The sequence below is a fragment of the Haliaeetus leucocephalus genome, unplaced genomic scaffold, assembly GCF_000737465.1.
Source record: "Haliaeetus leucocephalus isolate CR32 unplaced genomic scaffold, Haliaeetus_leucocephalus-4.0 Scaffold953, whole genome shotgun sequence".
Taxonomy (NCBI): domain Eukaryota; kingdom Metazoa; phylum Chordata; class Aves; order Accipitriformes; family Accipitridae; genus Haliaeetus; species Haliaeetus leucocephalus.
In genome coordinates, this window is record NW_010973389.1 from 1198079 (window position 1) to 1222077 (window position 23999).

General features: G+C 38.4%; 1 protein-coding gene across 1 annotated transcript in view; it reads left to right on the forward strand.

Annotated features, from left to right (window-relative positions):
- Positions 1-666: 666 nt before the first annotated feature.
- The window catches only part of DENND3 (DENN/MADD domain containing 3), a 39518-nt gene continuing 16185 nt past the window's right edge, over positions 667-23999 (forward strand). Inside the window, exons 1-11 of the mRNA XM_010584243.1 lie at positions 667-750; positions 5742-6015; positions 6778-6893; positions 7392-7531; positions 11472-11583; positions 13195-13314; positions 14746-14964; positions 16370-16491; positions 16940-17095; positions 19871-19967; positions 23828-23931. Coding sequence (XP_010582545.1) covers positions 667-750; positions 5742-6015; positions 6778-6893; positions 7392-7531; positions 11472-11583; positions 13195-13314; positions 14746-14964; positions 16370-16491; positions 16940-17095; positions 19871-19967; positions 23828-23931 — 1544 coding nt within the window. The remainder of the gene's footprint in view (positions 751-5741; positions 6016-6777; positions 6894-7391; positions 7532-11471; positions 11584-13194; positions 13315-14745; positions 14965-16369; positions 16492-16939; positions 17096-19870; positions 19968-23827; positions 23932-23999) is intronic.

The window sequence follows — 23999 nt, forward strand, 5'->3', positions numbered from 1 at the left end:
TGTTACCCATGATAAATTTAAGACTCTTACTTAGTGGCTGTCACATACCCCTGCTGAGTCACCTGGAGCAAACAGGAGGGAATGGCACCACTTATCAAAGCACCAAGCCATGACTTCAACCACTTCTCTGACGCGCGGGCGACGGGCAGCCCTGAGGCACTTCAGCCCCTCTGGGCCAACAACCCCACCGGGAAATAAGCCCGTAGCTGGCCGGGAGAAAAATGAACTCCCCCTTGGGTCGGGAAATGTCTTCCCCGGGGCGGGGGGGGGGGGTATCCCGGCGAGGCAGAGAGACGCGGTGAGGAGAGAGGGACTAATGGAGACCCCGGACCGCCGCGCAGCGCTGAGGCGGGCAGTACCTCAGCCCTCAGCTCACGCGCCCCGCCTTCCAACGGGCGGTGGGGGCCGACGGCCCGCCGCGGCCACGCGCTGCCGTTCTGATTGGTCCTAGGTCCTCAGAGCGACGGGAGAGACAGCCAATCAGGGCGTGAGATGCAGTGACGGGGCGGGGAGGGCTGCTGTGTAACGCGCCTGCCTGTGTGAGGGAGCGGGCGCTTTGCTCCCCCTCCCCCGTCCCTCTGAAGCGCGGTCCGGCCCGCGGGGAGGGACCGAGCGGCCCTGCGGGAAGGAGTCGCCGCGTCCCGGCTGCCCCTGCCCCGCTGTGCCATGGAGGACGTGCTGCCCTCGGGCCTGCTGGAGATCTGCCTGCTGGTCGGTGTGCGCAGGGAGCGGGTGAGGGCGCTCCTCCAGGTGAGAGGGGGTTCGGTGCGGGGAAGGGAGAGCGGGGCGTGGGGGGGCTCGGCTCTGACCCGGCTGGTCTGTGGGGCAGCTTCTGTCAGCGCGGTTCTCTCCTCGGAGGTCTAAACGGAGTCTGAGCCCGGTCAGCTCCTCCCTGGACGGACCTCTCTTCCCCCCCTGTACGGACTTGAGTAAAACTATTGGGTTGCGTTGCTGTTATTGCATAGAGCTGACGTACTTTAAAGAAAACTTGTTTTGGCAGGCGATCATCAGCAAAGTAGGGATAGTTTGGTAGTGGGTTTAAGTAATTGCACTTTTTTCAAAGGTCTGAGCTTAGATGAAGAATGCAGTGTAACTTTATATAAGCAGGAGCAGCAAAATGCTTGAACAGTGCATATCCTTTACTGGATGATGTCCCATTTCCCGTCTTCCGTTGGAGATAAAAGCTAAAGATAGGGGAATAAAGCCTGGTAATTTGTATCCTGAGGGTAACAAGAGGTCTAAATCCCTGTGAGCTTAGTGCTCTACTTTGGCACAACCTGAGTTAATTCAGATACAGCAGAAGTTGATGGGTTGGTTTCTCTTTTGAATATGTGGTTTGTAATTTGCTTATGACTATAGCCGCTTCACATGTGAGTTAACAAAATCCTCTTCCTGATTTTGCTTTGTTAAAATGTGCTGATGGTTTTGTTAGATACCTGTGAGCTGCCCCGCTGTGGGAGTAGCTGTGGTGCCAGCACCTGCTGAAAAGCCAAGCTGCTCCCAGGGATCTCGGTTGTCTTGCTTGAACTTGAATTTGATTGCGCGCTCTAATAGCATTAGATAAAGAAGTCTTTGTTAAACTTGTTGCCGCTCACTCGCTCAGGAGATGGCTTTTGTTGATGTCAGCTTCTTAAGTAATATCAGCTAAGGAGAGGCTCAAATTCCAGCATCTCATTCATGTATACATTCAACTTGGGAAAACAGTTGTGCCATAAATGTCACCACCAGACTTTTGAAATCAGTGTGTATGTGTTGTTTCAGCACCTGCGTGAGAAGTAAACCCAAAAGAAGGTGAATTTCTTTTTCATTCCAGTCTGCTCAGTTGGATCTCATTGCTTCCAAAAAACCTGTAGAAGCCATTCCGATCACGCTACAGGTTTTGAATTGTTTCTTTGCTCAAGGTATAAAATGGAGTGTCAGAAAGGAAAGTAGTCCCTACGCTTGTCAATATTAACTGTAGTAACGTCCCTGCAAGCTGTTAAACCACAGGGATTTCAATCACTGTCTTAGGGCAACTGTATAGATTTACTCCACTTCCTTTTCCTTCTGCAGAACTATCTACATGATGAAATAGTGGAATATGTTTTGTGTCTAATTTCAGTGAATGTAGAAAGAAGAGACCTTGTTGACAGAAAATAAGAACATTTCGATGGAAAGTAGCAGACCTCTGATGATATTTACAGATGAAACAGCAGGGTGAAAATCTTGATAGTGCTTCAAATCTTGGTCTTGAAAGAGTGTTTGTGCATTCTTAACTCTATTGCAATATGGAGTAATCAAGTCAATTAAGTCAGTGGGAACATATAACCCACTCCCAAAGTCGGGTGGGGATTCCAGGGAAAAAGATACAGTTTTGCACTGACGCTCATGAAACTGGAGTTCCTGTCATCCATCAATTGTCCTTATTGCCGAGATAATAGTCACTCCAAGATTTCAGTTTGAAGAGATAACAGGCCGCTATTTTCAGCTAGAGATTAGTTTTTCAGTGTTGGAAGTGTGTATTTTGTAAGAATGAGATGTATAATGGTGAGGATCATACAGCCATCTTTGCTAAGACTTCTTTCCCCTAAGTTATTTTCATTTATAAAGCCGGGGTTTGATATGGCAAGTATGATGTGCAAGTTGTCTGTGAGATGTCTCAGATCTTCCTGTTGGCTCCATTGCTGGGTTCTGTATCTATCTACCACAGTCAGTGGTACAGATCTTATCTCTTAACAGTGTCTGCATCATGCATTCTGGCCCTGCTAATGTAGACATAACCACCAAAACAATTTTTCCTTCTTCTGTAATGCCCCCCTGGGTGTCAAGTTGTGTGAAAGAAATGAGGTGTGATCAAGTTAAGCATTAGTTAGCAGTGTGTACTTGTGGCAGTGAAAAATAACTGTGTAATGGCCTGCATCATCAGGACCATAGCTCACAGGTGAAGGGAAGAGATTATTTCTATTATTATAATTACTCAACACTCTCAAGGTCATATCTGGAATACTGTCCCACATTTGGGTACCTTGATACCAGAGAACTGCTGACAAATGGGAGCAAGACCAGAAGAAGCTAAGCTATATGAGTGCTGGAGCACAAGGGGGGAAGAATCTCCTTCCTAAGGGATTTCTGAAACTTTGCTGGATGAGACCCAGAGCAACCTAATCTAACTTAAAAGTTGTCATTGCTTTGAGCAAAGGGTTGCACTAGAACCTCCAGAGGTTCCTCCCAACCTAATTTTTCTAAGGCTTCATACTTTTCCCTGCCCAATTATTCCTTAAAGAAGCCAGTTCTTTCATGACATGCAAAATGAAATTAACTTCTTCAGTGATGGGAAGAGGAGAATGAGATCAAGGAAACAACAAATAGCTGAGGTCACACTCCGATCTGTGGTTTCAACACACTACTTCTTGTTTGTGTCTAAAATAGCGCAGTCGTCGTAAAAAGTCTGTCTCTTATCTGCGTCCTATACAGCACCATTGTTACAGGAACAAAATCAGTAAATAGGGATGGAATAAATCCCTGATTTGTGGAATCTTGAAGAATTACAGGAAAGAAAATGCATTAGTCTTTATAAGAAGCTGTGTATGATGCAAGGACATTTGATAGTAAAAAGCATCAGAAGAGAAGCATTTCAAATTGAAGAAGTAACAGGAGAAGCAGAGAACATACATGTTCAAAGAATATTAGAAACAAGTGAATATTGTTGTGTTGCTGCCTATTCATTATCCCTGAACTGAAAGGGTAAGAAAATATGACTTCGGCTGTAGACATTAATATGAGCTGACTTGAATGCTGATGACTGAGTCACTGGGTCAGTGAAAGTGCTGACAGTGCTGTTCTGTGGAAAAAAAAATGGCGTTTAATGCCTCTGTTGTAGTTCAAGACATCGAGGACCTGGCATTTTAGAGGCTGTTACACTGTGAGGCTATTAAATCACTGGCTGTCGTCCAGCACTTTGTAGCACAGAGATGCCTTCAGTTAAGTCAGGGATTGCCCTGTCAAAGCAACTTTGTATGAAGACCTCTGCAGGGTAAATCTGCCAAGTTAAGATTGCTACTGTTTGAGTAGGTCTGTGTTTTTCTTGCATGACAGCCTCAGGGCTGAGCCTTAAATCTTAATTTCCTTCTGAAATGTTTAGCTGCATGTTGTTTTGAGAGTAATTGTGTTTATCTGCATTTCCAGTTTCTTCACGTGAAATGGATGTCAGCTTCCAGCTAAGGAAAATGACACTTGAAATTTTTAGCATGGCAAGATGTGACACTCAGTACCCCAAACTGTAACGTGCTTTTTGAAGTCATTGCTATCTTTTGAATATCCCAGTGGATACTTATCTGAACTTTTTTTTTTTCACTCTGAGTTCTTTCTACTTCAGACACTGTGTTCATTAAAAGAGTGTTTTTTCACTTATTTTTATTGAAACGCTTTCTTTCAAGTATGCTATTATAGCATATGGTGGAGCTTAAGGTACAGTAACTAATATGTCCTGAAGGTAAATATTCCTTCTCATTTTTCCTATGATGCTCAAATGTGAAGAAGACAACTGGTGGACTTATCTACTAGGACAAATAAGCTGAGACTTTCTGTTCCAAAATTTGAATGGTGGAAGATTGGCTTCAGTAAAGCAATAGAGCTTTGTGTGTTGTAGCTACTTTAAAAAGTAGGGAAATGATGAGAGACGCCAGCATTGGTTCTCAAGGAATATCTTAAATACGAGTAATATTGATGCATCATGTCTGAAGGTAGAAGCAGCATGTATGCTTCATCTGTCTTTGAATCAGTTAGCAAAAAGTTGAAACAGCTTTTTAGCCACAGTGAGGCTCGGCTTTCCTGTTTCCAAATATCCGTTGACTAAGCAAAGCTTTTACTTGCTGTTTTGACCTTGCAGGAAGAATTAAAAATGCAGTGAATTAATTGAAAATGCAGCTGCTTGTCTCTACCATATGGTCAAGAATACAAAAAGAGTTCCCAAGTACAAGGAAATCTCCTCTTTTGATCACATCCTCCACAGGTTTTTCATAGCAAGGCAGCAAGGGCTTTCAGTGCAGTAATACTTTACAAAGCTGCCTACTAAAAAAATGTGATTTTGTACATGCTCTTGGGATGCCTGTTCCACTTAGTCATCATTGTATGGAGAAATTTTCATGGCTTCATGTTGTACAGTGTCTTAAAATTGTGTTTATTGTAACAGTGATTGCTGTTTTTAGTTGTACTTTCCTAATTGCCTTATAAAGTTAAAAGTTGTCTTGTGAAAGCTTGTCTAGTGTTTTTTTTTTTTCTTGTCAACGTTATTTTGAGTAAAAATGTAGCTTTTCCTAAAGTTGAACAATGACTTATCTAGGGAGTTCAGCTGTTTTTCTTTGTTTTTATTTATTTGTTGCCTGGTTTCTCTTCCTACCAGTGTTTATTTTAAGTACAGCTTAAGTATATCCTAACGGTTCAATGGAGGAAATATTGTATTAGATGTTTGTTAGTTTTCTTATGCCAAAGGCATAATATTGATACGGTGCATTTTGAATGATGAAGAATGATTCTTTGCCTACTGAAAATGCCCAGACTGTTCCCCTTGCATTAACATATGTAAAGCAAGAAATTAGAGGGGAAAAAAACATTATTTAGGAAGAGGAAAAAATGTATTCTAAACCCACAATTTTAGGGGTAGAGAGAAAACAGGGCTAAAAATGGTTTAAAAAAACTATCAGGAGGAGGAGGAGGAGTGTCAACTTAGTGGTGGTTTGTTTGTTTGTTTGGTTTTTTTTTAGGGTACTCAAAGAAAACCCAAAAGTCTTCCTCCCCTTGATCCAGAAGTTCTTTCTGTATTTGTGCCTCCATTTATCAGCAGAGATGATACTCAGGTGATTAATGCTGGTAATAACTTGAATAAAAGTAAACGCCGGTCTTTCCGAAAGAAAAAAGAGAGGCCAAAGATTGAAAATGTCAAAAGTCTCAATGGGGAGCAGAAAGCAACTGACACTGAAGAAATTACAGTTCCAGTGGACATTGATCTTATTGGTTTGCCACAGCTATGCTTCCCAGGTATGGTAGAGTTCACACTTCTTAATGACATCTGTTTTATTATATATTTGTTGACCCATAGTACAGCCAAATGTGTTTTGTTTGGGTTTTTTTTTAAGATCATCTTCTCTATCTCTTTGTATTTCACAGTATAAAAATTGTGTCTGCTTGTGTGATGAAAGTAGCTGTTAACCTGAATGGGATGCCCTTACTCTGTGTGGTTATGTTGTGTGAAACAGATCTATTAGCAATAGTAGCTGCAACACCTGCAAGAGTGGGAAGCTGAAAGTTACTTTAGCCCTTATTGGTAAATCTTGGTTTGAGTGAAGTGCACACATGCACACACTTTTAAAATTCTTTTTCCCCCCTAGAATGACTAAGTACTCTTTCACTTTTCATTTGGTATTAAGATATACCTGAAGTAGTGGCTGTCTCCTCCAGGTTTAGTTGTAGGAATTTTAACATGCCTGTCACTATTGCAGATCTTATAATATCTTGAAAGAAAAAAAAAAAGTGAACAAAACTGATCTGTTTTATTTTGCTACTTAAAATGCAGAATAATTATATAGTATTTTTGCTGCTTCAGTAATGTGCAGCTTACAGCCTTTGTAACAACCCTTAGATCTGAAGAGCTTGAGGGACTGTATATGTGCATTTTAATCCCTTTAAAATGAGTAGTTTCTCTTGAAATTAAGTGGAAATGTGCAGTATTTGTCAAGAATTGCTTTTCAAGCAGCTGTAGTTAAATATGTAGTTAAAAAGAGGTTTCTGCCTTCATTGCAGGAGGACTTTATATAACTTCTGAATCAAAAGAGGACCACATTCATTTCCTGGTCTTCACAGACGTTTGTGGTAACAGAACATACGGTGTTGTTGCACAGTACTACCAGCCTATGCAAGTATGTTGTTTAGCCTATGCTTTTATTAAAGTGTATTAAAAGATATAAAATAAAACAAAACACTGAGAATAATGTCAGGTTTAATTTATGAAATTAGTTAACAGATGTGTTTTTATGTTAGTAGGAATACAGAACAAATCATACGTTATATTGCCATTGTAAATGAAGTCCATTGGAACAGCGTTGCATAAGGAAAAGCTGTTTTGGATTTCAATTAGGAGTTTTGAATATTTAAGAGCAGACTTTGTCCCTTGGACTTTTTTTTGGTGAAGATTGTACCCTGTGTTCTTTCTAAATATCTTTTGCGCTGAAATTCTTTTTAATACGTATGTCTAAGTCTTGTAGGCTGACATTTTTCTGAAGAGCTTGAGGGAGCTAGACATCCAAATACCCTTCAAATTCACAGCGAACTGGGTGTCACATCTCTTGGGTTCTCAGAAAATATCAGCCATAAATTCATGATTAACATAAACACATTAATCTGTAGTTTTCTTGCAGGATGGCTGTACTTCCTTGAATGGACAGGCCCACTGGGACTCTGCGCAGACTGGGAAGATGCCTGTCTGTTTTGTACCATTCGCTATTTGTGTTATATCCAGATATCCATATTTTAATGCCCTTAAGGATTGTCTCTCTTGGTAAGACTTGCTATCCTGTGTGTTTCTCCTGGAAATAACTGTGCAGGTTTTAATACATGAATTTTCATTATGTGGTCAGGATAGTTATGGTGGTGTGAGATGTGTGGGAGAGGAAAAGAAGAAATGTAATGTGAATGTTACCCAGACAGTAAGCGCAAGTTCTAAATATCAAGTAAATTAGTTATGATGTGGTCTTCATTTTCTTTTAGGTTTTTGGTAAGTCTAGAAAATACTAATTTGCAGGGAACAGATTTCTCAAAGATTCTGTTTTTTTTGGAAGAGGGTTAACTATAATTTTGCCATGCTGGTGAAAATCACTTTGAAAGCACAAAAACCTCTTTATAATGCACCAAATATATATTCATGTCCTTATTTGCATTAATAAGCAGTTAATTACACTTTATTCTTTAACTAAATAATCCAAGTCATTTGCGTGAGTATAATGGTTACTTGGCTGTCGTAGAACTAGGAGAGAAAATCTTAGGATACAGAGTACTTCACTGGTTAGAAACACTCAAATACTCTGCAGTGTAGATGAGTTAAAAGGTAAGTGAACATGGATCTGTCTTATTGTTTAGTAATTTAATTTATTTTGAGGTTGTGTGTTGCTTTATCGTTAAAGTGTATGTGACTGGCAGAAAAGGGGGAATGCAAGTGACAAAGCTGCATTTGGTGCTGGCATTTCTCACCACACTGGAAACTCAACTGATTAAGTTTTCATAATATCTTCTTCTGCATTGGTTTTTTTTTTTGTGTTTTTTTTCTTTTTTGTTTTTGTTTTTAAATCTCATAATCACCACATATTTTCCTCGATACTGTTTGATAGATAATTTCAGAATATCTGCCCTTCTGTTTTGTGTTTTTTGTTTTTGGTTTTTTTTTTTTAATTTTTTAGAAAAGGTATTTTACTGTGCCAGAGTATACTTAAGTGGGAGGAAAGGAAGGGATGGAGAGGTACCATTTTTTCTTATTTTGGTTGCGTTACTGAAATTTTTTTATATGGCCTGAAACTGCTGCTGGGATGTGTGGCTGTTCTGAATGGAATGTAAGCAATTACAGTAAAGACATCTATTATATACTTTGAGCACAGTACCCTGTACAGCTGGGGATGTTTCAGCCGTTTGTAACATTACAGAACATTGACATTGTTTTCCTGCAAGCCAGAAAGGGAGTAATTTTCATTTTGGTTGCCTTAGCTGTAATCAGGTGGCCAATGGGTTAAAAATCTAATTAAATGTTTTCATTGACTCAGTGTACTCAAGTAGTAGTGCCTCCTATACTTAACAAATAATAACACATTCAACAGCGCACTTGTATCCTTGGTATGCTTCAGTGGTGGTTTGCAGGATGCTTCAACTGACTAATCATTCTGCGAGTCTGTGGATTTGAAAACACTTGCTGGTGGACCTCGAACCACCTATTTCTAGTGTGTAGTCCTTTTCTCATGAGAACTAGTAGAAAAATGCTATTTGTTAGTGTTAATGAAGGCTTGATGTTGAAGTAGGATCTAAAGGGGTTCTGTTTCCATTCAGGACCTTTTTGCAGCAAAACATTTCATTTTCCTCCAGAATACTGCTGTGTGTAGCTTATTTTCCGCAGGACCTGCAATGCACAGGACTGCTTATAGGTGAGGTGGTACTTGTTTTAATTCAGAACAGTCCTCAAAGGTATTTTATCATCATAAGTATTCCCAGATAAAACCTGGGTTCCTAAACTTTTTCAAATAGCAGATTATAGTAGAAATCATAACTGAAAACTGAGACCAAACTGAGGTATAAAGGCAACATCAAGCTATAAATCCACATAGGTGCTTTGAACTGCAAGGGAAACTTGCAAACTTTCATCATAGTAACGAAGGTCTTCATATTCTGTGCAAATAGTTTTATAACTAATTCACATATTACTAATGTACAATGCTTCCAAATCTGGAACAATTTGAATGGACTGTGTCTGTCTCTCTCCGAAGCAAGAAGATATGCATCTAGACTGTTTCACAATACTGCGACTGTTGGATTGTTCTACATAATTATTTGAAAAGGTTCAGTTTTAAATTGAGACGTTTTGGCACTTTGCACAGGTAGTTTTACCTCAGTCTGTTACCCTACATGAAAAGTGAAATATTCCTGACAGTAATATCTTTCTGGATGAACTCCTGTCTTGGGTGGATGAATAGGCTCCATTCAAAGAGTAAATCTTCCAACCTGTTATTAGTCCTTTCAGATGTCTTGAGAAAAGGTGGAAGTGTGCAAATAGCTCGCAGCATTGAGGCAGTACAAAGGACCTATTCTTAGATGTTCTTGCTTTCTGAAACATCTGTCTGTGGACAGTTAATAGCGGTAATGGAAGGTTCATAAACTCCTTAGCTCTCCGCTTTAATGTTTTAGAGATTACTTCATTTATTTCAGCAGACATTTGCAGTGCAGAGCTGTCAGCTGCTATTAAGTTGCATTAATGGGCACAGTGTACTGATTAGGGAGCTCTTACTGTCCTTTCTGTACATCTCCTGCTTTTTCAGCATCCGGGGCAGGTTGTTTCTGTTATTAACATTTACCAGATGTGTTGATATGTGCTTTTTGTCTCAACCCCCCCCCCCCCCCCAAAAAACCCAACAAAAACCCCCAGGTCTACCTATGCTGCTTAGGCCACATCTAAGGCATTACCAAGGGTGAGAGCATATGTGTTTAAATTGATGACTCTACCATCTGGTTTTCTTTGGTAATTCTTAAACTCCCCTCACCCTGCCTTCACTGTGCCCCTGAATAGCTGATGGGCTTTTTGGAGATATGGGCAACAGCCTAGTACACAGCCCAGGGTAGTTTCCAAATGTGAATTTAGTGAACTTAAATGCCTCATTAATGCAGTTAAAAGTTCAGTAATATATGACAGAATATTTTTATTCTGGAATCTAAATGCAATACCTGAATATGATGTCCTGGATTCTAGTATATCTCTTGACCTTTTCAGTTCCTTTCTAGACCACTTTCTTCCTGAAGAGCAGCTATTATTCTGCAGGAAACCAGTAAAACTGCAAACTGAAATAAAACCTCAAGGGAGAATATAACCATATTCAGTTCCTGGTTTCTATATGTATGGTTTTGCGGACTTAAATTTCTGATTTTGTAAAGGTTTGGGTTTTGGTTTTTTTGCTATAAATAGGCACATGAATCTTACATTGAACAAAATGCCCTTTTTGACTACAAATATCTAACTTCTTAATTGTTACATTTCAGAAATGCTGTTGGACTTAACAGTTTGCAGTCTTAATAGTGTGTATGTTTAAATGTTCATTAATTGATCTGGCGTACAATATAAACTGCATGACCTTTGTGGCTTTGACACAGCTACGGTAATGCAGTTCTCAAACAGAAACATTTGGCAAGTTTGCACAACTGTATTTGTTCTTCGTATGGGTAGGAACAATAGCAAAGAGCAGTGTTCATGCAGGCCTTACACTAAATATGGCTCTTGCTTCACATTCCTCTGCAGTTAAGCCCATGTCTACAACCTCTCTTTTCCTCTGATACTCCATCCCAGAGCTGATGTTTGGTGCTTGGGATGGGAGAAACACCATGGCACTATGTTGCAGCTGTGGGTGTTTAGTTCCTCAAGCAATCTCTGTAAGAAACTTCCTTTAGCTGCATTTCACCTCTAGGTTTTCTTTGCCATCATAAGACCCAGTGTGCTATCTGTATCCTCTGATATATATGATACAGCAGTATTTTATGCATGGAAGTAAAAAACCCACCTGCTTCTGACACAGCATTATCATTAAAATTAAATGGAGCCACTAAAGTATCTAATAAACTAGAAATTAATTAGCTGGAATAATAGCTTCATTGCTCCTAATAATTTTTTTTTAATTCTTGGTTATCAGCAAAAAGGCTTTTTTTTCTGTCTGCATGTTACTATTTATAAGTTATTTTCTATAATTTAATTTCAGCTTGCTAGTGCAACTGCGACCTTTCAAGGATTTAGATGTTGAGGAGCACATAAAAGAATTTGCAGCAAAGTTATTTTTAATACCCAGCCCGCCACCAGGACCACTCCACTTGGTAATTACTGATGCTGAATTTCATAATTACTTTAACATTATGTCTTAGAAAGCACTAAGATGTTGTTTTCTATAAATTGGGGGACGTTCACTGTCAGGTCAGAGGTTGTACTTGCTGATATAAAACTGATGTCAATACCTGTGCTTTGAAAATAAGGCTATGCATTATTAGTACATAAAATAACAGTGTGACCAAGGTGCAGGCTTGGGCACTGGCATGCCAGTTGGTTATGCTGTTTAATTTTTAATACTCTTCTGGGAAGGATTTGACTCATGCCAACTATTTACTGTCTGAGATGATGCCTGGGTAGGTCTGGGGACAGCATAATCTAGCTTTTGGTTTCTTGAGGGGCAGCCCACGTAATCTCTACTACAAGCAGTTGGAAGCTCCAGTCTGTAATTACTCTATAAGAATGGAAGCTTACCTTTCACCTGCACAGTATGGCATTGCCATCTCACTAAATACACATGTATAAACTCCAGTAAATGATGTAACTATCACTCAACTAAAGTGTGGGAGTTCCCTTTCTTGTGTCTGATATCAAGACATGCTGCCTGATGTGGATGCTCATGGCTGTCATCCTGATTGTGTGATGGGTGGACGTGCAGTGCAGCTGTGTGACTGAGAAGTAGTGCAGTCCCTGTGAGAGAAAAGAGGCCAAGGAAATCAGTTGCTGGAACAACACGTACAGCTCTGGACTTGTTCTTTTCTTCTGTCTAAATGACTCTGGGGAAGCAGAACAGTGTGCAGTGGATTTAATGTTCTGGTGAGCAGATTAAATGTTCTGGATTGGCTGCTGCCTGCATAAGACCTAGCTGAGAGGAGAAACTCACATAAACATTTGTGTTAGTGTAGAAGCTGAGATGTGTGGGCTGTATTTTCTTCTTTATAACCCTTCCCAAGTCAAGCTAGATGTTAGCTGAGTCAGTGATTTCACCACACTCTTTTGTCTACTGAAATGGCTTCTAGGGAGGCAGTGCTTCAGCCACGGACTTCTCTTTAGCTGGTTTCCTTGACTTGGTATGAGGGGTTAGGAGCAGAGGAAGAAATAGCGTAGCTGGAAAATTGTCTGAATGACTGGCTAAACCAGCTGCTAAGTGCTGGAATATGCAGCATGTGCAGGATCTGGCCCCCAGAGATTTGAGCTGGAGTATTTGAAACACTGAAAGAGCTCATTCATTTTGGCTTGTTCTATCTTCTTAACGTGAGCACCTATGCTCAGTTATTTTGTTCATATCTTTTCTATTTCCTGTATGAGTTTTAGCAATACTTTTATTTCCCAGTTTTATCTACAAATATAAATTCCATTATTTGATTATGCTTATAACAAAGCAAGTTTAATTCTCTTAAAAGAATATATATATATTTGAAGTTTTATTGCCTAAACAGCCTATGAGAATGAAAGGAGACAAAGTCCATGCTAATCTTTCAAACTAGTTATTATGTCTTTTCCTATTTCCCTTTCTTTCTATTTCAGTTTTCTGCAGTATGCAAATACCTGTCTTCTTGTTCTCAATGTTAGCATTTTATAGTTGGAACTGAAATCCCGAATTAAATGTGTTGTGGGAATGTTTTCATTAAGAAATAAATGGAAAACATCTGTTATTACAGGTATTTAATATGAAACCACTTCAAATAATAATTCCTTCACGAGAGGATCCAGACAGTCCAATTATTGACTTGGATCTTCATCTTCCGTTGCTGTGTTTCAAGCCAGAGCAGGTGCTGCAGGTAAAACTAACTGATGCTTTAAAATGTATTAGAGATTGACAGTACTGGTAATTTGTGGTTTAGAAAAAATCAAGACTTTTAGTTACCCAAAAACCATTATAAACCCAGGAATTCAGAATAGTGTTAGTTCTGCATATTAGAGATATGGCACAATAAAATACAGTTCTTATTAAGATATTTTGTTGTGTATAGACCAGATTAGATTAAGGCATATTGGATTTTTTTCTCCTGTGGGTCAGCAATAAGTGCTAAATTTCTTAAGAGTATATTTTAAAATATAAAGACCCAAGCTGATTGACAGATTTTGTTTTGAATTCTCATTACATGCATTTCTACAAGATTCATAAGAACCTTTTTCATGTGTAAGAAAGGGACCTGCAGGATGGATTGATAACAGTTGGCCCTCTCATATAAATGAAGTGTAAATGGTGTAGAAAGACAAGAAAATACAAAAAACTATTTGCAAAGAATTTTTTGGGTGCTTCATAGCATCTTACAATAATTTTGGCTTGGAGTGTCCTTTGTATGTTTCCTGATTGAATTCCCTGCTCAAAGGCCACCTGTGAAGTTAAATTAAGTTGCTCAAGGTCATCAGTATTATTGGTGCCACTTCCTCTAAAAAGAGCACATTGGAGGCCTCTTTCCAGGGATGATTGTAAACCTCCTCAGTCCTAAGAGTAGGTAGTACTAGCTTATTTTTTGGGATTCTGCCCACATGTGTACGTTGTGAATGAAATTATCTCAAATCCTAAATGGTCCTCTGCAATAGGTGCATCTTGAGCATGGAGTTTTACATGTTAGTATCTCTGTGAGATGTCCCATGTATGCCATTAGTTGTCTTGGCTAGAATTCATCCCACCTAACTTGAGGCATCTGAATTTGGTGCTTAGATACCATTGGGTCCCTTTCTACCAGTGGAAAACAGTGGACATCTCCAGATAGCTTCCTGAATTGTTCTGTGAAAGTACTGCTCTCCAGTGGCACTATAAGGAACCTGACTAGCTATCATTTGGAATAGATGTTTGGCTGAGATGTCTAAAACCTAGATTGTCTTTGTGTTCACCATCAAAGACAGGTTTGCTTATATTCTTCGTCTGGGTACTTTTTACAGGCATTTTATGGTCTAATACTGTGGAAGAAAGGTGACAGGTCTTCTCAGTAATTCCAGCTAAATCCTGACTTAGTTGACATTGGTGGCAAAACTCTCAATGACTTCCACTGTTACTTAAATTTTCTCTCCTTTTCTGTTTTCTTCTCTTAGTTTTGTAAGAATCCTTAAGTGGACATTCTTTCCATTTATAAACATTTTAAGGTAGCTATTAAAAAACAACTTGTGAGGCTGAGCTTCACAAGCTGATGAAATATTTGTGCATATCTAGTATGTTCTAGATATAACTCTTCGTAAACATTTAGCATTTTGTTTTTTTCCAGATTATGACCTGTATTTTGACTGAGCAGAGAATAGTTTTCTTCTCTTCCGACTGGGCTCTGTTGACACTCATTGCTGAATGCTTTATGTTGTACCTTCATCCTCTTCAGTGGCAACATACTTTTGTGCCTCTTCTGTCTCGTCAAATGCTGGATTTTGTAATGGCCCCAACATCTTTCCTTATGGGATGTCATATTGATCATTTTGAAGAAGTTAGCACGGTATGTTTTAGACTATTACTAGTCTTGCTGTTCACTTGCAGTGCGTTTGACCCCTTACTTCTTTCAGATGCATCTAGAAACTTGCTTTTGTTATTTAGGTGTGTGAGAAGTGAAGAAATTGGAGGTAATGGAACCATACCGATGTGACCACTGGCTTATTGGAAAAAGCTTATTGTTGTATTCCTTACCTTTCTTTTCTTTGCAGGATAATATCATGATTTTTGCGAGTTCAGGTTCCATTTGGGGAAAAATTTTACTTGCGTGTCATTTGTATAGTATAATAGTTTCCCTTCAGACCAGTGAGGTTATTTTTTGCCCAGAGTTGTGCGGGATGAATTAGGTGTCTTTTCCAGGCATTTGGCTTAAGAATTGAGCATGCACTTGAAAATACTCTAATGATGCTGCTGTTCCCCGTAGTGGAGTTCAGTATTTAATAAAGTAAGAAAAAGCAATGTAAAGAATATAATCTCACAATTTTTCTGAAGGTTTTTTGGTCGTCTTTTTTCAGAATCTTGTTTAACTAAGCCTCTTTCAGTGGGTAACATTAATCTTGGTTACCCAAAAAGATTTAAGAAAAACAGCTTCACAGTGGAGCGCTAGTGTGAATATACTTTTGAGAGTGTCACATAGGGTTTCTGTGAGTATTCAAAATCAAACACAGAAAAATTGTGTAAATTTATATTGGATGAATCCATCTGTTTATAAGCCAAAGTGAAACCGGTCCATCTAGGCAAGTCCAAAATGAAGCAGATAAATGTTTTATTTTAGTTAGCAGTAAGATGACGTCGCTATGAGAAATAAGTACAGATTAGAGAATGCACTTTCCTTTGATATAATTTGAAAGATTTTGTTTGCTTATATAAACACTGTGTTGCAGACTCATCTTTAAGGTTATTAAAATTGCAAACTGAGAGATCAGCATGGGCTTTACCTCTATGTGACTTTTTGTGCATTAGCGTGTGTTTTGGTGTTTGAGACTAATATATAAACCCTCCCTCTCCCTGTCATCCTGTGGGCTAAGTAAGGAGTAAATGCTGAATGGAGAAAGCTATCCAGGAGCTTCTTTGTGTACATATATATAGTTTTATACATATCCTCATAATGTATAGCTTTTCAAGGATGGGCTTAGAGATCCAGTATTAATTTAATACCACATGAAGAGCATATTAGGTTCCTAAATGTTTATGTACTGAGATTAATATACATTAATTTAATGACATTTATTTTTCTTGAAAGTAATTGTTTAATTATCCATACAATCTTTTAGTTGTGGGAAAAAAGTCAATCCTTTTCTGCTTTACCTCCTTGCTGAAATAATTCATTGTCTGAGGAGTACATAAAGGAGAAGTAAATGTTTTTGCAATGTAAGTGTATTTACAGTCATTCTATTTTCTTTTGTTAAAAGGAAACTGAAGATTTAATTCTAATTAATATAGATAATGGAGATATTACACATTCAAAAATGACTGAAGAGGAACTTGAAATTCCAGATGTTCCAGCACAAGCAGCGGAAACTTTCATAAAAAGGTGAAAAGATGTTGAAGTTGTGTTTATCTTGGTGCATAAATCATGCTTGACACTCTAAGTTTTTATTTTGTATTATTTATTATTATATTATTTCATTCATATAAAACCCATTGCATTTGATAAGGGCAAACTGAAAATTTCAATTAATTAATATACAGTAACTTTAGTCATAATCATAACCATATTTTGCAACACCTGGAATGCTTGTTTCTTTTATATTACTGATATGGAGTATTCCCTGAACTTTACTGTTCTTTACAAAAAATCTGTGATTTACATGTACTAGTAGGACTTCCAGGAATCTTGTTAGCTTGTCAACACTTGCAAATCAATCTTGCACTTGCTCTAACTGTAAGATGCGTGAGGCCTAAATGACTTGTTTCTTTAAAAGGTATGAAAAAAATTGTTGGTGTTGGCATTTAACTTGATAATTTTCTTTTCTGTGTAGAGTGGAGAGTCTTCAGCTGCATTATGATCTAGAGCTCTGCCATCTCCGAGCCAGCACAGATCTCGGTGAACTCCAAATGCGTAGAAGGGCTTGGCAACAGAAACTGAATACGGAAGTTCAGCAAATGACTTTGCAGTTAATTGTTAATATCTTCAGGTGAGGATAGAGTATTTTTTATTATAAGAGCATATGATACTGGTTAAGACACTTCCACTGTCACTGAAATATTCTTATTTTGTCTGTCTTTATAGATATTTAGTATCTCTCTTAAGTTTTGTGGGGGAATATGAGAAGGAGGTCCTGCTAGCATATCAATAATTAATGTATTCAGGTACATACACATTGCTAGGACATGTTAGATAAAACTGTTCTAATTTTGAACTTGTATGTCTTTTGTGTGAAGATTTCAGGAAGAGAATTGCAGTCCTCATATTTCATAATTAGGAAAAGCTTTTAAGGCCCAGTAAGGGATATCAGTTTCTAACTGGACATAGTCTTGGTCACTGTTGTTAGAGGAAAATGAATTCAAACTGGGACAGAGTAGAAGAGCTGAAAACGGGACCAGAGTTCAGAACACCTGGGTGTGTTTTGGCTAACTGAACAAATGCTGAGAATGGATGAAATATTTGGAGAGTGCAACCACATGAGAATGAAGGGGAGAGGAGCTGTTTAAGCTCAAGGACAGAGTGTTGGCACAAGAAATGCTGGGTATTGGGTGTGGTTGAGACTGACATTTTAATAAGAATGTGGAGTAGGATTTGTTGGTTTTTTTTTTTCCCTTTTCCTCTAGAAAAACATCCAACTGTGCTAATTTTCCTTGTTCTTAATCTAATGTAGTATGTTGATACCCACAGTTGCTTCATCTTATCAGTCTGGGTACTGGTTGTAAATCCTGCTATTATTTGCTTGTATTTAGGGAGGGAATGGAAGTGTGGTAGGTGATTTGTACAAAAAAGTGCAGCAAACAGATGGCTGGTTTGCATATGCTTCGTTTCTTTTTACATAGATACTAACATACTTGACCGTGAAAATGAAACCTTCTACCTGGCATTTCTAAAGAATCTGATTATATGGACAAAGTTCTGCAAATAGTTGTGCTGATAACCATCCCCACCTATTTCTTGCTGCCTCTTGCAGGAGATGGTGCTCCCTTTTGGATCAGCTACCGAATTGCTCACACGAATGCTCCCTAGCATTTTCAGTCAGAAGGTGCTGGGTTAATTTATATAGTCCAAATACCAGGTCTCCATTAATCTACTCGATTTTGTTGGATCAGCTTAGGGAGTGTTCATACAAGTGACTGGGCCCTCCAGGAGGACAATAGCTGCTGGGTGTGGAGGATAGAACAGACTTTATAGCTAGCTGGATGTGGAAACTGAAATGCATTTAAAACCTGATGTGCTACCACTGGGATTTGGTGGATTTCAGTGTGTGGCAACAATGTTCCAGATAAAGATGAGGAGAAATGCGTTTTGCTGCTAACAGCTTGAACTATTTAATGCACTAAATGCTTGGCTACAAAAAAATGAACAGATGCTTTGCTCTCTAAGCAGTAATATGTTTTGTGAAGGGGTTGATTCTTGTCTTACTTTCTTTCTCCTTTCCTTCAAACTTTCTTTCTTTGTTCTTTTTTTCAGCCTTGTTTCTTCTATCTTCTAATGCTATATCTACCAGCGTCCAGGAGTGAAGGAAAGTTCATCTCTGATGCAATTGTGCTGGCACTTGTTACTGTCTTCAGTGAAGCACTGTAGTATTTTCGTGTGCATGGAGGTTCCATGTTTAAAGCAAACAATGCTAAATTATGTAGAATTATATAGAACTATGTACTTTTACTAACCATCTTCTTTATGAACCCATATGGCTTGATAAACTGTTAATGGGCTTTTATCACTGATCTGTGAAAAGCAAGTGATGTAGAGACCTGTCAGTTCTCTGCATGGGTATGAGATCCCCCTTTTGTGCTTATATTCAAATCTTAGCTCACTAACTTATTTTCTTCATTCATGTATTTTCATGGGAATTCCTTATTCCTCAATACCCAGCGTGAGTAGATGAAATAAGATGTAATAATAAAAGGAGCCCTGATTTTAGCCACTTGCACATATCTAGCTTAAATAACTTACCATTTCTTACTCACAGACTTCATTTCAGAGAACAGCTTGTTTCTGAAAAACTCCCACGTTCTGCTCCTGAAACAAATTTTTCTGGCTCACCTTTAGGGCACAGAAGTTACTATTGAGGTCTGGTTTTCCAAGGATAGTATAGGGCTTCTGCTGCCTGCTGTGACCATGCATATACTAAATATGCATCAGTTCCTTATCTCGCTTTCTCTTTTATTTCAATAGTTCTGTCTCTTTAGTTTAACACAATTTCCGGTTATTGCTGGCTTTATGAGCCAAGTTTGAGAGTGCAGGAAAAAAATACCTAATCTATAATATTTCATGTGCATGTTACAGATGCAATATAATCGGACAGTGTGAGGTCAGATGACATCTTTCAAATTGCCTATGTGGATAGGTACACTTGTCTTTTTAGTACTCCAGATGGGTTGTATGTGATTCAGGAGCTGTGTATGTAAATGTAATTCTGGGGTTAGAGCCTAAGTCATGACTTAAATATATAGGTTCTCCTCTGTGGGTTACTAAAATTGATCCCACAGACTCTAAGTGAATTGCTGATTTGAAATGGCAGTTGCAGCAGGTAGCCCATCTTACTTATTGTAAGAGTTTGCATTCTTTTTCTATGATTCAGTAACTCAGACTTGTTCATTACAACTGAGTTTGCCTTCTGATACTGCAGCATATTTCTGTTTTGCCTTCTGATGCTGCAGCGTATTTCTAGTAGTAACAGTGGGCTGCCGCTACTGCAAAAGTGCGACTTGCTTACAAATCTCCAAGCATATTTATCTTATGTATTTATTTTTGTCTCCAGGGAGGTAAAAGACCATCTAAATTATGAACATAGAGTGTTTAACAGTGAAGAATTTCTGAAAACAAGGGCAACTGGAGACCAGCCATTTTACAAAAAGGTAAATTCAGTATTAAATATGTTGTGATTCTCTGTTATTAATCTGTATTTTAGGATTAATGCCAAATATTAATAGAATGGTCACAGTTCAGTCTGTGTGGTGGTGTTGAACCACCAGCTTTCACAGAATGCTTTATGAAATTTATTTGATTTACTATAAACAGGTAAAATAGTAGACAGCATTTTGGAGAGCAAGGTACTATGTAATTCCAGAGCAAATTAAATGTAGTTCCTTGGGGGTGAGATTAACCTATGGCAGATGGTCAGTAAAGCTACATCTAAATTGTATTTTAAGCGCAGGCACTTGTCCAGACTGTTTGGACTGAAGCCCATATGTAGACAGGAGTTTTCAGCAAGCCTGTGAGCACAGCAGAAGGGAGCTCATGTGACAGAAATTGAAGTACCTGCTCTATCTGCCGCCTGAGCAACAGGGCATGGAGTTGGCGGTGCCTGCTTGACGCCAGCCCGTGAACCCGTTTCTCACAATGCGTCACAGCGAACGCGTGCGGCTGACTCTGAGCACGTGAGTGGCACTGGTGTCCTTAGGGCCTGCAGTGTGACAGGGCATACGGGACATAGGTTGATTTAGCTTACATGTGCTTTACCAGGTAGTATAACTGTAGCTTACTTTTATGTGCTGGTAAAGCCCATGAAGTAATACTCAAATAGTGCATAGCCTCAGGCCAGGCCCAATAGTGCCAGAGGCTAAAGGACAACCTGAAATTTTCACATAGTTTTTCTTAGCCTTCCTGCTAACTCACCTTATTAGGTACTTATCTGAGTTTGAAACCCTGTAGGGGTGTGGAGTTTTTCCGTACAAGCCCTGAGTCCCTTTTACACCTGCCCTGATAAGCTTTATCCTTATGTTAGTGTAAGCTTGATCTGCTGAAGCTCCAAAAAGACTCAGTTTTCACCCAGTGTATACAGTGAACCAGGCTTTTATGAAGGATGCAGGTCTGTTGTCCTCTGGAGCACAGACAGTACTGGTGCATGAGTCTGCCTTTTATGTAATGGCTTTGTATATCCTAAGGTGATGGTGTGGGTTTAATTTCTCATTAAAAGGAGAGTGTCTTGGTCACCAGGCTGTAGGATTTAGAGTGATTCTCCATGCCTTTGGTGTAGGACTGTCACTGACCATCAAAGGTTGGATATCCTTTGGGTGAGAAGGAAGGAGAAAGGAAGGAGGAACAGAAGGAAAGGAGCAGGGAGAGAGAGAGACTAAGAGTATAGAGGTTCCTGTGAGAGTATCTGACAGCGTCAGGGTACTTTGCCCAGAAGTGGGAAGGTTGAGAGTTTCATCCTGGCAGTTGAGACTGTTATTTTACATTAAATTGTTTGCACCTGATTAAATTAATATTTGCCTTCAAAGAATTAAACTAAACTGTTGTGTATGTGAGAAACAGAATTTACATGTTTTAAGGGTTTGTGTCTAGCCACGTACAGTGTTCTAGGAGAATTCGGTCTTGACACAGCAAGCCAAAGTCCAAAGTTATAAACTCCTGTGATGTTTTTCAGTGTCATGATTATTAACCAAATAAAAAGTTTAGCTTAGTTAAATGAAAAAAATAATTGTTTGGAAGATTGTTGCCCTGAACTGGGAGTGTCTATGGTCAATACCTAATTTCTGAAGGGATGCCAGACATCTTTCTCAGCTTCTTGCAGCCTTTGATGCAATTTACAGAGTAGTTTTTAACACATGCTTTATGAAGTAGCTTCTTATTTTAACCAACTCTAAGACATGTTGTGCTGTTGTTTAAGCTTCTCAAAATTAAAATATTATCTTCGCTTTTTTGGTGATACTATAGCTTGTTTAATAAACCTGTGGGTCAAAGCAAAGGTTTAACAAGGACTGTAAGAAAGTGCATCTGCCATTTTACATTTACTTTTAATTATGTTCTATGGGTGCATATGAAAGTTACAGAGGTTTCCTTTGCCTCTAGAATTTGGCAGTTGCCTCTCTGGAGTAACTGTTTTATATCTGGCAAAAAGATCTGTTAATTAGTATCAACAGGCTGTGGTTGATAACAACTTTTTTGTTTCCTGTTTTGTTTGCTACTTCAAACATATAATAAGAAAAGTTTCTGAACATCCATTTAAAGGAGATGTCAGTGTGTGAAGGAAATGATCAGAAAAGTGTCTCATTTTACTTAAGTGGTAGTTGCCAAACTTTGCAGAATATCTGGCAATTCAAAGATAACAAACTGATGAATACTCAATAGGAAGCAGTGTTTGTTGGATAAAGCTTCCAACACTAGCAACCATTCTTAAAAACAAACAAATAAAAAGGAGAAATTAAAAAAAAAACTATTAATATGTCATCAGGAAAGTAATTAATCGGAAATGTTCTGACCAGGATTTCAAATTAATAGAAATAATTAAAATATTTTCAGTAGCACTTTCTAATGTTATAAATGAAATAGTGGCAATTTTATGAATTGAAATTTAAAATTCATTTAAAATTCAGATGTGCACATTTAAGAAGAGCTTTGAGCAGCTGACTCGCTTAAATACTGTAACACATTGTGGCAGCTTTGCTTTCAAGTAAATCTTAGAAGATAACACAATATGGAGTAGTTACTAGTTGTATCTAGAATTATATTAAGAGAACTCCAGAAGCTATTAGAAAGGACTCTTTCAGTTCCTGCAGCTTGTCATCTCCTGTACATAAAATTGCTAACAAAATATGCCATCTACTGGAGAAATACTTAAAAGCAGAAATCTTGATGCTTTTGCAGATGCCATTTTACAGCATGCATTGCAAATGGATTGATAAGAGGCACCTTGAATAAGAATAACCTATTTGTTTGTGAAATATTTCTATTAATTTCAGAATACCTAGATTACTTACGAATCTTTCTCATTTGCTTTTTAAAAACATCATAGAACTACACTGATGTCTGATCAGTGGGTATTTTGGGTTGTTGGCGTGGTTTTCTTTTTTTCGGTCCTGTGACAAACTCCAAGACTAACAAGGGTACTTTAGGCAAGCCTCTGGGATATATCATTAATCAAAGTAATTTTTCATAGTTACATTCAAAGATACAACTGTCTTTCTGTTAGTAAGTTTGTAGAGGCTGGAGGCTGTATAAACATAAAGACAGGATTCCTGGTTATAACAATATTGTCTCCTGATGAAGTTTGCATTTGATTTGCTGAATGGATTAGTTTTCTGAATTGTTTATTGCAAACAATACTAAAAGCCCTGTGCTAGAACTAACATTCGTGTAGTCCACATGTTGTATTGCCTCAAATCCTAGCTTTCATCTTGTTCTAATTTGCGGTGGTGGGAGATGGTAGCTTTCCACTCTTTTTAATTCACACTTGGCATTTTTTATGGTGTCCTCTATCCTAAAAGTAGCAATTTGACCTTTTAGAAATTATTTCTGGATGATACCACGATAATTATGTGAGCAGGGGACAATTTTGGGGGTTACCAGGAGAAAAGATGACTCACTTGTCTTTTCAGTTTGATGGCATAATGTTAATTTAGAGTGCCACAAACTTCTTATTCCAAACCATAGACAATATTATCAAACCTTAGTTGTAGGCAGAAAATATACTGTTAAACTTGTAGCTAAAACTCTCTGTTTTGCTCAGTATTTCTCATTTTTGTTTGGTTTCCTCTTTTGGAGGGCCATCTGAGATTACTGTTTGCTACTAAGCAAATATCATGCAAGTACAGAAGGTGAATGGAAACTGAGTTAGTCTTCTGTTGTTGAAGCTTTCAAATATTTTTGGTTTTGTGATTGCTAAATTGGAAGTTCTCAGCTTTGCATATGTAAAGGTAATAAAAATGAGCAAAACATGATAATAAAAATGTAATTGTAAATGATCCACAGTTAACCAGTTTGTGTTTCACAGGTTTTAGAGACCTACATGTTTCACTCTTTTCTTAAAGCTCGTCTGAACAGAAAGATGGATGCTTTCGCTCGACTTGAGTTGAGTACCCAGTCTGAAGAGGATAGGTAAATTTTTCTCATTCCTTTTTTCTGGTTTTGAACCTTCTGTTGATGTCAGTGATAAAAGTCCTTTT